Source organism: Colletotrichum costaricense, assembly GCF_030867565.1.
Source record: "Colletotrichum costaricense strain IMI 309622 chromosome Unknown Scaffold_13.1, whole genome shotgun sequence".
Classification (NCBI taxonomy): domain Eukaryota; kingdom Fungi; phylum Ascomycota; class Sordariomycetes; order Glomerellales; family Glomerellaceae; genus Colletotrichum; species Colletotrichum costaricense.
Genome location: NW_026848242.1, coordinates 781547 through 796210, shown reverse-complemented (window position 1 = coordinate 796210; position 14664 = coordinate 781547). Strand labels below are relative to the sequence as shown.

The 14664-nt window shown below is 54.0% G+C and overlaps 6 protein-coding genes across 6 annotated transcripts; 2 read left to right on the top strand and 4 right to left on the bottom strand.

The window, feature by feature from the left end:
- Positions 1-459: 459 nt before the first annotated feature.
- On the bottom strand, positions 460-1244 carry CCOS01_11704 (ARP2/3 complex 20 kDa subunit; the record flags this gene model as incomplete). The annotated part of the gene is made up of 4 exons (XM_060459856.1): positions 460-468; positions 524-748; positions 858-1184; positions 1242-1244. 4 exons carry the CDS (start codon positions 1242-1244, stop codon positions 460-462), a joined length of 564 nt encoding a protein of 187 aa, XP_060309687.1.
- Positions 1245-2010: 766 nt separating this feature from the next.
- CCOS01_11703 (ubiquitin carboxyl-terminal hydrolase) lies at positions 2011-3767 on the top strand (the record flags this gene model as incomplete). The annotated part of the gene is made up of 2 exons (XM_060459855.1): positions 2011-2026; positions 2083-3767. The coding sequence occupies 2 exons, from the start codon at positions 2011-2013 to the stop codon at positions 3765-3767; spliced, it is 1701 nt and encodes a 566-aa protein (XP_060309686.1).
- A 440-nt stretch (positions 3768-4207) lies between these two features.
- On the bottom strand, positions 4208-5226 carry CCOS01_11702 (uncharacterized protein; the record flags this gene model as incomplete). Its single annotated transcript, XM_060459854.1, has 3 exons — positions 4208-4366; positions 4431-4507; positions 4671-5226. 3 exons carry the CDS (start codon positions 5224-5226, stop codon positions 4208-4210), a joined length of 792 nt encoding a protein of 263 aa, XP_060309685.1.
- A 1534-nt stretch (positions 5227-6760) lies between these two features.
- On the top strand, positions 6761-8656 carry CCOS01_11701 (phosphoglycerate mutase; the record flags this gene model as incomplete). The annotated part of the gene is made up of 5 exons (XM_060459853.1): positions 6761-6939; positions 7113-7376; positions 7609-7827; positions 7912-7955; positions 8148-8656. 5 exons carry the CDS (start codon positions 6761-6763, stop codon positions 8654-8656), a joined length of 1215 nt encoding a protein of 404 aa, XP_060309684.1.
- On the bottom strand, positions 8123-11034 carry CCOS01_11700 (methyltransferase domain-containing protein; the record flags this gene model as incomplete). The annotated part of the gene is made up of 4 exons (XM_060459852.1): positions 8123-8611; positions 9948-10034; positions 10408-10624; positions 10991-11034. The coding sequence occupies 4 exons, from the start codon at positions 11032-11034 to the stop codon at positions 8123-8125; spliced, it is 837 nt and encodes a 278-aa protein (XP_060309683.1).
- A 1473-nt stretch (positions 11035-12507) lies between these two features.
- Positions 12508-13161, bottom strand: CCOS01_11699 (uncharacterized protein; the record flags this gene model as incomplete). The annotated part of the gene is made up of 1 exon (XM_060459851.1): positions 12508-13161. One exon carries the CDS (start codon positions 13159-13161, stop codon positions 12508-12510), a length of 654 nt encoding a protein of 217 aa, XP_060309682.1.
- Between the last annotated feature and the right edge of the window lie 1503 nt (positions 13162-14664).

The following is a 14664-nucleotide window of genomic DNA, read 5'->3' as shown; positions in this document are numbered from 1 at the left end:
TTTAAGATCAATTATCAGCTGTTTCTCGCCGCAGAATGGCTTCGACTTCGTTGTATCCTACGACGTCACATCACGTCTCGCAATGTTTAGATGGACGTTCCAACAATCTTCAACGCTCTCATAAGGTAAGCAGAGCGAAAGAGTTACATCAGAAAACGCCTCACTGATATGCAACACTTGATTTGGAGAGAGAGTTGTGTTCATAACTGTAATTGTTTATCAAAATGGAGGCTCCATGTCGTCGTTCCCACTCGGCCCCGGATTTGCGGACCAATATCAAGGTTGGAACCATAGTGGATCCCGGTTTTCCGGGAGCGCTCGAGCCAACATCCAACTCCAACTCATGATTTTGGTCCATGACTTCAACGTGGTGCGAGATTCTCGTCCCAACTACACGATTCTGGCCGTGCAGATTTGAAGCTGAACTCCTGGCGTTCGCGACGCTTGTTATAGGGTATTTTAATCGAACTAAGGGGGGCATTAGTTGTGTCCGGTTAGCGCTGCAATAGCGAGTATGACTTACGGGAGTCAAGAAAGATTCGGCAACGAATCTAGCTCTCGCATTCAACTGTGTGCTGTCAGAAACTGCCATGGCAGAAGGATCAACAGTGAGGGGACATACGAAGAGCTTCATTTCCGAAATCTCCTTGTCAACCTCCTCCATGAATTGGATAATAAAGTCGACCAGCTTGTGCTTCAGCATCTCCTCGGTGTGGAAGTTCGTAATCAAGAATGAAATGTCGTATCCCTAGTGCAATAGTAAGCCAGTGTCGTCGTTCGCGTTGCCAGTTGTAAGCCACGTGGCATTGTAGCCCCTGAAAGCTCCGCCAAACACTTCCGTGATGTGTATCTCATACCTTAATTGGCTTTCTTCTCAAGATGAAGAACGATTCGGCTCTCTGCGTCAGGAAACGAGTAAACTTGTGGACGAGGATGTGCTCGATCTCGTCGGCCTGCTTGATCTTGATGGATATCCGCACGGAATTGATACTCGGTTCGATCAGAACTCGCTCGTTTTCGTTTCGGGCAATCGTTAGGGGCGTCAGGAGGACTTCAGGTGATGTTTGAGCCTCGATCTCTGGGACATTGTGACGTTCGGCGGTCTGGGAAGCGAAATTGGAGAGCGTCAGGGCGGACGTCAGACTGCTCCGGACGGCTTGGAGATAGGGTCGCAGTGATTGAGACTATGTTTCCAATTGTTAGCAAAGACACAGCTCATCCAACCACAAGAGTTCACTGACCATGATGGCGAGACGTGGCCGCGTCCAACCTTTGGTGATGCTGAGAGGTTGGAGTTGGATCTTGACCGCGGGGCTCGTGAGGTTGGCTCAGCCGGAAGCCTGACGTTTCGTAGTGGGGCTGGTAGCACCGCCGTACCTTAGCTCCACATCATGCGTAGCTGTCACCGCACTTCGCTGATTCAGCCGGAAGCTTCCTCACGTGATCCTGGAGCTCTTTCCTTAGTGGCGATCCCCCGCTTGTACCCTTTACATGCATACTAGGTACGGTATGTACGCTTGACCATTTCGAAAACCGAATAATAACGGACCCAGGAACTAGGCACATTATTTTATGCTCCCAGATAGACTATGATGATGAGGGCAACTATTCCATTTTCTAGCATTGAAGTACATGACACAAATACCATAAGCTTTGCAGGTTATCTCGAACCTCCTTTCCCCGAAGATGCTGGAAGACTGTCGAATGCATGCGGAAGTGCTAGGGACAAGGGCATATTGCCATAAGCGAATCGGTAGCTGAAACGGACCCTGCAGGTACACCGCTTCCCCGCTATCTTGCCGTGTAGTCCTTTGTACTACCTTGCCTCCCTTACTGCCCGCCCACCTCAAGGTTCCATGCTTGGTAGGTACTGACGCAACCCACCTGGTGCCTTCAACAAACTTGTCCTTCAACAGCCCGTTTCGCAACGAGGTTTTAATCTCAACACACTGAAAAAACCAGCTACTCCAGAATTTTGCAGCAAGGCCGACCTGAATCACAAACACAACGATGGCGTCAATACCCGGTAAGCAGCATTACTCAATCAATGCGTTGCCTGCCGTTGTCTGACTTGTCAAATAGTCACCGTTAGCCACCAAGGCACAAAGTACCAAGTCGAGATCGATACCTCGTCCAATGGCGAAACCTTCAAGTATCAGCTCTACAGTCTGACCGGCGTTGAACCCGAGCGACAAAAGATTCTTGTCAAGGGCAGGCAAGTCAAGGATGACGACGACATGGCCAAGTTCGGCCTTAAGGCCGGCGCCACACTGATGATGATGGGCAAGCCTTCCGGCGAGAACGCAGATCTCGCTCGACCCAAGGAAGCAGTCAAGTTTGTTGAGGACATGACCGAAGCCGAAGCAGCCCAGCAGGAAGGAGCCACTCCCGCAGGCCTCACCAATCTGGGCAACACCTGCTACCTTAACTCGACCCTCCAGACCCTCCGATCGATCCCCGAACTCCAGACGGCCCTGACCACGCACAAGTCGGGTAGCGGTGGTGCCGGCAGTAGCTTTGGCCTCACTTCGACTGATATCGCCACTCAACTTACCGATCTCTACAAGAACATGTCGGAAACACAGGGCGCCATTCCCCCACTGACTTTCCTGAGTACACTCCGCATGGTCTACCCCCAATTCGCCGAGAAGTCCAAGACCGGAGCCGGATATGCTCAGCAGGATGCCGAGGAGGCCTGGTCTCAGATCATTTCCCAGTTGAAGCAGAAGCTCTCCGAGTCTGAGGGTTCTTCGTTTATCGACAGGTACATGGCTGGAGAGCTTCAGTCAACTCTCGAGGCCGATGAGCAGGCTGCCAGGGATGGTGGAGAGGAGCCTGTCAAGTCAAGCGAATCTTTCCTCAAGCTCAACTGCCACATTGATGCCTCAATCAACCACCTTCGCGACGGTATTATGGCTGCTTTGACTGAGAAGTTGGAGAAGAAGTCTTCCGTTCTGGATAGAGACACGACTTACACGAAGAAGTCGCAAATTTCACGGCTCCCCAAGTATCTTACGGTCCATTTTGTGCGATTCTTCTGGAAGCGAGAAGTGCAGAAGAAGGCCAAGATCATGCGCAAGGTCACTTTCCCCCACGAACTTGACGTTGTTGAGTTCTGCACCGATGAGCTCAAGAAGGCTCTTATTCCCGTGCGCGACAAGGTTCGCGAGATTCGCAAAGACGAAGAGGATATTGAGCGTGCTCGCAAGAGACGCAAGATCAACCCTGTCGACCGAGGCGATGTTGCTGGAGCGTCTGGAGGTCCCGAGGGCAAGACAGCTTTGGAAAAGGCCAACGATAAGAAGGCCGAGAGAGCTGGAAAGCCCGTGGCCAGCACTTCTGATGGCGATACAGAGATGACTGAGACTTTCAAGACTGACGCTGAGGTCGAAGCCGAGAAAGATGCGGCTCTCACTGTTGCCAAGAAGGAGCTCTATGCTCTGGTGAACCAGGACCTGGCCAAGGACGAAGGCGCCAACCAGTCCGGAATCTACGAGCTGCGTGGCGTCGTCACTCACCAGGGAGCAAGTGCCGATAGCGGTCACTACACTGCCTATGTCAAGAAGACGGCCCCTGTCGACCCCAAGACCGGTAAGAAGGGCGAGGAGGACGGCAACTGGTGGTGGTTCAATGACGACAAGGTGTCCGAGGTTACCCCTGACAAGATTGATGCCTTGGCGGGCGGTGGCGAGTCGCACTCTGCCCTCATCTGTCTCTACCGGGCCATCCCTCTTCCGACGATTGATAATGAAGGCAAGACCGAGTAGGAAAATCCAGCTGCTCAGAGCTCTTAAGGGCATCGACTTGGCGTTTTCGAGCGATAACGAGGTTATGGGAGGCATGCAAAACGAGCCGGTGACAAAGGGATAAATCACTGTAGGGCATAGATAGACGGATTGATGATTGTAATGGATGCCGTTCATTACGCAAAGTGGTGATCGCTACAATTATTCTTTACTTTTGTGTACAGCTTGCGAATGGCCTTTGATCGACTTTACTATACAAAATTACCCATGGCGCCCACAAGGCTCTACGCGTGGGCTGGTCGCTTTTGCGCCGCCGCTGATCGTGGTCTTTTGCCTCGGTCTTCGCGGATCCATTGGAAGCAGCATTCCTTATCCTACTTGGATGTGCCTACTGCTTGAGGCCGAACTCTTGTTGACCATGACAGAACATCACCATATCAGACTTTTCATAGCGTCCGTTGTTATCCTTCTGGCTTCTTAGCCTCCCCCTCTTTTATCCTCTCATCCAGATACTCGAGCTTTCTTTCCCACTTCCGGCGCTCTGTAACTAACCGGCCACGCTGGCCCTGCAGGAGAGAAATTTGCTCATCGTATGGAGACTCCCAGAAGCTTTGTCGTTCCTGACGAGAAAGAATTCGTTAGTTTCTCGCGATGCGACTTCCTCTATCAGAAATGCTCTCTCACCTCTTTCCATTCCTTTTGTGTCTTCAAGCCTGCGCCATAGGTGGCGCCTGTGAAAATGATGGCAGCGCAGCCGGCGGCTGTAAGGCCAGCGCGAAATTTGGTGAAGCCACTCATATTTCCCCAGTCTTTGCTTTAATTTTTTCTCCCCCTCCTTTTTTACAACGAAACTTTGGTTCCCTGTTGCTTTGTCTGCAAAGGCGCTTCACCAATATTCCCTCCAGACTTCTCTCGATTTTTTACTCCTTTTATCGTCCACGCCGTTGACTCGTCGGTTCACGGTGGTCAATTCGTCGGTCGTGGAAGAGAACGGATTCCAACGGGAGCGCGAAGATACCGATGAGAAGGATGAAGAGGAAGAATCGTTTGAAGAAGTGGTGGTCGTTGAGTCGAGAGAGTTAGCTCGCCTGTGGCCTTGTGGTCTCTCGAGTGGCGTTGATGGAGAATGCCGCCGCCGGGTCGTTGTCCCAAAGGGGTCGTAATCGCAATCGCAACTAGGAGAACAGCAATCGCTTGTCGTCGGCGTCGATGATCTCGGCGTTGACGGGTCTGTGGCGGGGGCGGCGGGCGCAGCAGAGTACGGCCAAGCGATGAGCTCCAGCGCGTTCGCGTCGGTGGTGTCGGTGTCGTTGTCGGTAGTCTCGGTGGCAGTCCAGCCGGAAGTGGAAACGCCGCGGCGGTGGAGGCCCCGCTGCAGACGTTGGCGCCGAGGAAGAAGAGGAGACGAAGGGAGCCCCAGCGCTCTTAGTAATCGTCCTGTCAGAGCCGGGGTTGGCGTGACGTCGTCGCTTCGGGTCATTACTGATGTTGAGCGGATAATTCAATCAGGTTAAGAGGGAAGGAAAAAAGACTCATAAGAGGCGAGTTCGTGCAACCCTTGAGATAGAGAGAGGAGTTGCCAAATAGTCAAAAAGGCAGTCAAAGGAGCAAAGAGTGTGTGGGAGACATTGACCTTTTTGTCGATTGCGCCATTACGAACTTCCGAAGCGAGCAAGAAGGATTAAGAGATAAGAGACGTCGAGTAAGAACCACCTAGGACCCCCAACTGCCTTTTTTTCGCTGCCCAGGGCATCCTCAAAGGGCTTATTCATTCCCACTTCTACTGGTGCGTTGAAACAAACTTCGTGAGAGCATCTCTCTTTCTCCATCCTCTTCTCCTTCCCCTCACCATTCATCCCTACTCCGTACACCAGAGCAACGTCCACCCTCCTTTCCACGGGTCTTCTGACCTCACATTCGCCACGACCCTTATCGGATCCCCTATCCTCTTTTCTCGCCTATTCACTCCCCGTCGAGCAACGGAAAGTCGCCGCAACAGTCGCCGCAACATTCACTTTCGAGCAAGTGATCACGACCAGGTAGTTCTTGCCCGTGTGGGGTTCTGGTGCGACCCCCTGCTCGTTACAGCCCTTGCTGAAACCTTTCTCATGGCGCACTACTACTGAGGATCTCCCTCTCTGCTACAAGCCCAAAAAGCCTTTCTCGCATTTCCCACCCGTCCCCCATCCTGACCTATCCTGGACCGCATAAAACCAGACAGATGTCACAAAGCCGGATGACGACGGGGGGAGATGGGACGCAGCCTGCGGCAAGTGCACGCGAGAAGCGACGAAGTGCTACCGTTACGATGGCCGATGCTGGGGCTAGGAGAAGATGCGATACAGGGGCCAGTAAGAGGGGACAAAAGGCTTGTCTTCTCGCTTGTCATTGTCGGGGAGATCAGAAAAAACATTGGACACACGATACGGCAAAGATTTTGAAGAAAGAGACTCAGCACTACCTTCCCCGCCTGGCCTTGGCTCGAGTTGGCAGATGTCGTTGGGTCTTGGCCTGAGCCGTGGATGAGTTCATCGGCCAGAGTTGGCACTTGCAGAAAACAAACCGTTGGTGAACTGTGTCAAGGGTCATGGCAAGCGCCGTTACGGTTTACACGAGATCTCAAAAGGCTATGCACAGAATTGAGATGAAGTGCGCAGACGGGAAGAGCGGGACGGCTGGAAAGCCAAACTGGGCAAAAGCAGAAGCGTCACGTCAAGCCCATCCGTCTCAAGTTGCTCTCATTCACAACCCACCATTTCACATCAGACTCCGGGCTCTCTTCATGCATTAAACGTCACAAGCACATATACCCACGTCAAGATCTCGCTGCTGCTGTGTGTGACAGGACCAAAAGCTGACTCGGGGGCGTCCCTGCGCCGCCCTCCATTAGACCCCCGAAGAACACTTAGACATCGATAGAGATCGCATAATATTTCCTACACACCAACTCCGTTGTGAGGTTACATCCGCTGTCAAATCGGCTTCCGCGAGACGGATTTGTTGCACCCGCCGCCATGACGACTCCCCGTGCCTTTGTCATCCGCCACGGCGAGACGCAATGGTCTCTGAACGGCCGGCATACCGGCAGCACCGATATCCCGCTCACAGCCAACGGCGAGAAGCGTGTGCGCGCCACCGGCCGCGCCCTGGTTGGGAGTGACCGCCTCATTGTACCCAAACGAATCTCTCACATGTGAGTTGCGTGCAATTGTTGTGCCACGTGAGGAGGATAATGAGGTCTGCCGCCTCAGGGGTCCAGACTTGCTCTCAAGCACAACCAGGTACATCAAGTGATGTCACCTAGCACTCATCATTGGCCTCAATCTCAATCCCCTTGGCCACGAGCTGCTGCTAAAGACAAATCAGTTACGTCTCCCCTCGCAAACGTGCCCAGCGCACCTTTGAACTGCTGAACCTCGGCATCAACGACAATCTCCCCTGGAAGAAACACGGCGAGATCGAGGGCAACGGCCCGCACTGCAACGCCTGCGTCGAGGTCACCGAGGACATTCGCGAATGGGACTATGGCGACTACGAGGGCATCACATCGCCCGAGATCCGCCGCATCCGCAAGGAGCAGGGCCTTTCTGAGAACTGGGACATTTGGCGCGACGGCTGCCCAGGCGGCGAGTAAGTCTTTCTCTTCCACCTCCGATGCCTTTCTCTCTCCTTCCATGCCTGTCAGGTCGTGCTGTCTTCCAGAAAAGCGTCGTCGGTGATCTGGTCGACGATGCGGTTGAGACCGGTGATAAGTGCTGCTTCAAGGAGACGCAAACAAAACATCGATCGACGTTGCGTGAAGTCTCATAAATAGCCAACGGAAATTTCAAACATTGAGAAAATCTTGCTAACCCCCACACAGGAGCCCCCAAGACGTGACGGAACGTCTGGACCGCCTGATCAAAGACATCCGCGACAGGTGGCACAGCCCCGTCATCGGCAACAAGGACGCGCCCAACGGAGACGTCCTGGTCGTCGCCCACGGCCACATCCTCCGCGCCTTTGCCATGCGCTGGGCCGGCAAGACGCTGCAGGACGGACCGGCGTTCCTGCTCGAGGCCGGTGGCGTGGGTACTTTGAGGTGAGTTTTTTTCTTCTTGTTCGATGGAAAGAGTGTATCCCCATGTAGAGCGAGACAAGGCTGACATGTGAGAAACTACGTTAGTTACGAGCACCACAGCATCGAGGAACCTGCTATTCTGCTTGGAGGTGCTTTTGCTGTTGATATCATTGATAAGGAATAGTAGGTACGGGAGTTTCGGTAGAACGGGAGGCATGGTCTTTCCGAGTGTGTTCCGCTCGTCTTCAACCAAAGAGGTTCAAGCCTGAGTTCCAAATCTGAAGATTCATGATATCTTTAGCTCACTGATATCTACCTACGCCTTTGTTCCCCGCGCCAAGAACACCCGCCTCTTCATCCCCTGTCCCGAGCCATGTCCATGATCACGCCCCTCATGCCCGTGTCCATGACCGTCTCCATGTCCATGCCCATGCCCCCCAAAAACAACACCGCTCCCAAGCTCCTCCATCCTGAAATCCCCGCCCGCACCAGCCCGCTCAAAGATACTCCTCATCCTCTCCTCCGAAAACCCGTGGTGCATAACCGTATGCGCAGCAGGCAACGCGTGATCCACCTTCTCGTGCGGCAGGAAATCGAGAATGATGAAAACCCCGCCCGGCCTCAGCCTCTCCACCAGCCGGCGGGCCGAGAGCTCCGGGTCCTCAAAGTGGTGGAACCCGAGACCGACACCGGCAACGTCAAAGTCGCGGAAGCGGCCGTCGTCGGAAGCGAACGCCGCGGGGGCCGGGTCGGAAGGGTCCGTGAGGTTGCCTTGGTAGGCGTGCATTTCGTCGGTGGTGAGGCCCTGAGGGGGGTGTGGGTGGTCATGTCAGTCACCGGGTTCAGCTGAAGCTTGCCGCTTCTATCCGCCTTTTTTTTTTTTTTTCGGCCTTTCCCGTCTTTTCTCCTTCATGTCGTCCATGTATCATGTCTCATGTACTTTTGCGGCATCTTTGCGCCAGGGGGGGGGGGGGGGGTTGTGGTCCCGCAATTTTTTCCCGTTCCCCCCGCCCCCCCCCCCCCCGGCCTGGTGTTCTCAGGGGGGAGGGGGGGGGGGGGGGGGGGGGGGGGTTTCTGGTCACGCAATATCTTCCCCGTGCGCCGAGCCGCCCGCACAGGCTTGGTTCGGTCTACGGCCGAGCACTCGGAGGAAGAAGGGAGAAGGGGGAGGGGTAGGAGGGCTAGAAGTGCGGGTGTGCTCGCCCGAGACGGCAACTTTGCCATCAAAAAGATGGGATGAGATGAGATTCTTGTGAGATTCAGGGAGGGGTGGGTAGGGTGAGGTGAGGTGAGGTGAGAGAGAGAGAGAGAGATCTAGGTAAGGCTGTCCAGAGGAGAGAAAGGGGGGGAGGGGTCGGATCGAAAACCGCCAAAAGAGAGTGCGAGAGTTTTTAGTTTGGGCAAATGTCCACGTCATGTCATGGCGGGGATCGAAAAGGTCTGAAGGTCAGCAGGGCTGAGATGAGACCAACATGAGGTGTGTGTGTGTGTGTGAGAGCGGGAGCAAAGAGAAAGAGAGAGAAGAAAGTGACTCGTGGAGAGAACGGACCCGTCCGTCATTTCATCGTGAACGTGACGACGGAAAACGCTCAGACAAGGGTTTCTGACTTTCTTTCCCTTGACCTTGCTCTACACACAGCCACGACAAGCCTTTTCAAGCCCTCTTCCTTTCCACTTCCCAAGAAGATTGTCTGTGCTCTCTTCTTTTGCCGAAACGAGTCCGTGAGCAGGTAACCGTGTGAGGCGAACGATCCCATCTTTTTCTTGCTCTTGTCTGGAGTCGAGCCGAGTCTGGGAGCGGCTGGCCCCATGGTGTCGTCTTTTTTTTTGCGTCTGGTGTCTGGTGTCTGGTGTGCGTGTACACATACCTTTCCTTCGAAACTCTCCCTCCGCCCTCCCAGCTCTCCCTCTCTCTTTTGTCACTTTCCACTTGGATGCCCGGTCTGTACGTCGTGTGTGGGCAGAACTATCTGGCCAAAAGTGAGGTGACGAAGATGAGGAGAAGGTGTGTATGTAGAGAACGACAAGCGGAAGTCTGAATGGGGAAACCGAGCTATTTTGGACTCATCTCTCTCTGTCGCCTTGTTTTGACTGCCACCAATTTGAACCAAACAGAAATCAGAATCATCTTTCCAACGTACCTGGTTCTCGGCCCGGGCGTTGTAGGCCGCCACCATGTTTTCCGAAATGTCTATGCCGACGCAATGCGTCGTGAGCTGCGCGAGGGCCTGTTGTTATTTTTGGTGTCAGTCAACTTTGTCCCGGATGTAAGTCTACAGCCCGAGTCTCCGTTTCTACATGCTAAAGTGTGCTGGAGCCCTCAAAGTAGAAAGGACCAACGAGGAGTCGCACAAATGTTGTGTAAATGACAAAGAAAATAAGTAACACGAATTTGGTGTACACGACATCTGAAACAAGAGCAAACAAACTTGCGTGACGGACGGGAGAAGATCTCATCCATGCTCTCTCGAGTACTTGCACGAGGGAAGTGATATGCTACTCGCAACCATGACAAAGGTAACAGGTAATTAGAACATAATCATATCGTCTTCAAAAGAAGAAGAAAATACGATAGGAGAAAAAAGTCACAAAGCAACTCACCCTCGATATCAAACCCGTTCCACAAGCGTAATCAAGAAGTCTCACCGACCGACCGTTCGCCGCCATCAACTGTGCTGCGCTCTCGCTCTCGCTGTCATCATCATCGTCGTCGTCAATCACCCAATCTGCGCCGATGAAGTCCTTGCGCTTGCGAATCTCCTTTTCAAGCTGCAGAATAGTCTTTTCGTACTTCGTGTCGTACTCGGCAGCCAGCTTACTACTCAAGGAGTTAGTTCGTGTAAGTCAACTCTATGGGCCTCTCCTTTTGACTTCTATTTGCTTGAATATGTCCCAATGCGAAAATGCAGTTCAGAAAAGGAGGAAGAAGTTTGAACGAGGAATTCTGTCAGGGTCGAATGATATTCGGAAAAGGGGGAGGGGGTTGAGGCAAGTACACCTCAAATTGTAAGAGTCTCGAAAGGCGGGTTGTGTTTGTGATGTGTGTACATCGGGGAACCCGGGGACGGTATGAACGCGGACAAAATTGGATGTTACTCGGTATCATCCCGTTACGGCGTTCCTCCATCCCCCATCAAGGAAATGTGGGGGAACGACGTGTGAAAATGTAGGAATGTATACGTACTTGAAGTAAGCCTTGTTGGCGCTGGCAGTATCATTCTCAGCCATGGTTGTCGACGGGGATATATTCGGTGAATGGAACGTCGGCGGTAATTTCCCCGGGCAAATCTCGAGCTGTCGTCTCGGTGTGTAAGGTGAGGAGGTACTTGGTATACGTCCAGGGTTATCGATATCTTGGGGGGTTCGGAAATGTCGTCTTCTTTTCGTTTGTCAACCCCTCTTTGGACTTCTTCGTCTTTTGATTGGAGGAGAAAAGAGAAAGAAAAGGAAGATACAAGGGCTACTCGTCTGCAAGTGCCTTACTCAGCCGTCACAAAGTGAGTTGCAAAAAATAGCAAGACCAATATGTCAGAGTTTCTTGATCTTCAACGTGTACCGTAGCTCGCTGGATGCTGCAACCACTCGACGTTGCTTTTAATCCTTTTTCGCACGGAGAGTTTTCGGTCACTTCGTAGCTGTACTGGTAGGTCCAGGTCCGCGGAAATGATCCGGGCGGGAAGGGGTCCAGTGCCTGTACTATCTAAGGTAGGGTTAAGAAACTCGGCGATGGGGGGAAAAAAAAAAACCTCCAGTCCACATAAAGGCGCCGGGAGGTTAGTCCCCGATTGGAATGATGGAAGGAACCATACACGAAAAGGAGTACCTGCCGGAGCGGGGAATGGGATAATTGTGGAGGCACCGCTACGAGAATTCACCTATCCGTCCTCCGTACACAGTACTGCGGACCATGGAGTAAGGTATTCGTACCCGGCACGGGCGGGCAGCGAGGAAGGGTGAAGTGACGCCTGAGATTCATGGCCTTAGGTAAGGCAAGGAAAGTCCCCCGCTTTCAACAGCTTAACAGCAGCCTCTATATCACGTGACTTGATATGTGGGAGACCGGGATGGCACGGGGGCGTGGAGAATTTCGGGGTAGGTTCAGCGTTGTGGATTCCTTCTCCCCCGTCCGGTTCTGGCAGGAGTTCGGTCAAAGTACCTGAATCCAAGGCGGAGGGGGGAAGGGGGTCAGCGTGGTAAACGAAGAACGGCGAACTAATAGAGATCTGTCCCGTTCCCCCCTTCCTCTTCCTTCCCATCCCGACCCGGCCTTGCCTTGTCTTCCTAGCGAACTTGAAGGGTACCTACCTACCTTACCTCGCACCGCGTCTGGACAAGAAGGTCGTGGCCGCGGCGCTCCAGGTCTCTCGGGGAACCGGAGGAGGGAAGAGGGGGGTTGGCCTGGTGGAACCTTGACAATTGGAGTCCCCTACCTTTACGAATTCCTTACCTTGTGGAGGAGCAAAGAAGGAGACCGTCATCCTGCACGTCTGCGGCTGCCTCATTATCCCCCCTTCCAACTTCCAAGGGCTCGCTCCCAGGAGTCAGGAGTCAGCGCTGGTAGCCATGGCACGCCGCACATCCATTGGCAAATCCACCATGGATCATGGCCGAAACCCTGGGGCCGCCGCTTTTCGCGGCGCGCCTTTCGTAGCCCACCGAAGCGACCTCGGGCGGGATGCGAAGACGCACCCGGGGCCCAAATCAGGTTACAGCCGCGGGCCCGGCAAGGAAAAGAGAGGGGGGGATGGAATGGGATGCCCGTCCGAAATACCCACTGCAAGCGTGGCAGGTTGGACGGCAGGACCTGGCTTGACTAGCATTTTCCTCTTCCGTCCTCCGTGAGTTCATGGTGCGTGGGCACGCACATGCACACTCACACACACACCAACACCCATCGCTTCGCAACCCGAGCGGCGTTACCTGCCGCCGTCGAGTCATACAGACAGGTACATGACCCGGCACTCCAAGCAACGCAGAGTGACCAGAGCTGCCTTGACAAGCCAGAACCGGCCGTAAGCATGCCTGAAGAGGTTTGTGTTCCCTTGCACCGACGAGTCGTTCATACCACAGTACCTGCTCCGTACATGATACGGCAGCGCGAAAAATAAATGTGTATCCAGCCACCAAACAAGGATTGAAAAAGCAAAGACAAACTCTGAATGAAGCCCGAGAGGCAAATGCCGGGGGAGGACAACACGGGGCGTGACCGTGACGGGGTCGACTTGACGGTGTGTGACCGACCGGGGCTGACGGGGGGCCACCGCCGGGTGTTGGGAAACAGACAGGTGCCGTGGACAGGTTTTTCTGGTGGTAAAAAAACAAGCGGATCGACGCCGATCCTGCTGCAGGCCGCATCGGTCCGCAGCTTGTGACTGCAGCACCATGCGGGCGGTGACGGGCCCAAGCGGCCATGCAGCAGCACCAAAGGTCTCAAGGTCGCACGAATATCTTCGGAGGCCGTCTAAGTGGTTCGAGCCCACCCCCTTGGGTGCTACCTGTCATGCAGCTGGCCCGAAAGAGCGCCATCAGGAGCCTGGATAGCCTGGGAGCCCGTCTTGAATGTCCCAGTCGAAGAAGGGGTGGGCGACGTGGTCCATTGTATGTATGCCCGGCTGCCTGGGGGCTGGGCGCCGATGGGTGGTGCAAGCCTAGGTAGATGAGCCAAAAAGAACCAAAGTACTGTACATGATGCATCGCCAATGGACGGCTACCGCAGATGGGGATGGGGCGAACTTTTCTTGTTGGTCTGCAACTCTGCTGCAAGGTATCGGCGGCCACGGACGCGAGCCGGGGGAAGACATGTCAATTTGTTTTGGTGATGGGTGGTGAGCAAGCGGGGAGACGGCGGACGAGGTGAGATGGTGGGTGAGGAGCTGGTCGCCCGTATGACTACCTAGGCGAAGAGAAAATGGTAAATAAAAAAAAACTAAATTGAAAAGGAAAGAAAGAAAGCAAGAAGAAGCAACCCCTCACTGCCACTCCTACCATACTGTCAGAAAGTCAGACCAAAGAAAGAAACCCTCACGACCCCTCGTCAAGCGCTTGCTTTTTGCCGTTTCGGCTGCCTTGCTGAGATGGATTGCACGCATTGAAGAGTCAGAGTCAGGGACCCCTAGAAAGAAGCCGCCCACGATGTGTGCATCCCGGAATCGTGCTCGGTATCCGTATGGGTTGTTGATTGATACGTGCTCCCATCTGCTTCCCATAGTATCCGAGTTCATTCGTACCACCGGCCGCCGCCGCTGCCGCCGCGTGGCTTGCGACGACGCAGCTGTCAGATCTGACAGGTCATCTCCGCCTCGTTTGTCGACCAACAACACTCACGGTATCGCATGACAGAATCGTCGCCTGGACCCATGAGCTGCATCCCGTAGACTGTAGTCGAGCGCGATCCCATCGAGAGCGAAGGTCAGCGAGAAGACCGACCAAGAAAGAAAGAAATCTCTCTTCCTTCTCCGATCCGAAACTCGGCTGAACGTCAATACATTGACGTGATGGCGAGTGACAACGGGCGGGTCGAGTACGGGATGAACGGACCCGAGCCGCCCAGGACGGAGCGTAGGTCAGTGCCAACACCGCAATGAGCAGGTCAGATATTCTGCTCACCGCTGCTTTGCCGCTGTGGTGCAGTGTGCCTTTCCTGCCCCAACCATCCATATGCCTGCTTCTCTTAGCCAGCCCATCCTCGTTGCCCTCCTCTGGGCTCGAGGGCTCCATATAGCTCTCCCCACCATCTCATGTAGCTGGTGTGCCGCTCACTCAGCAGTCAGCACGCTCATAGGCAGTGTAGTCCTCAGTGGGCAACGTGAATCTCGTGCAGTAGCGTGCTTGAGACGCTGCCACGTTCCTCGAATCGGC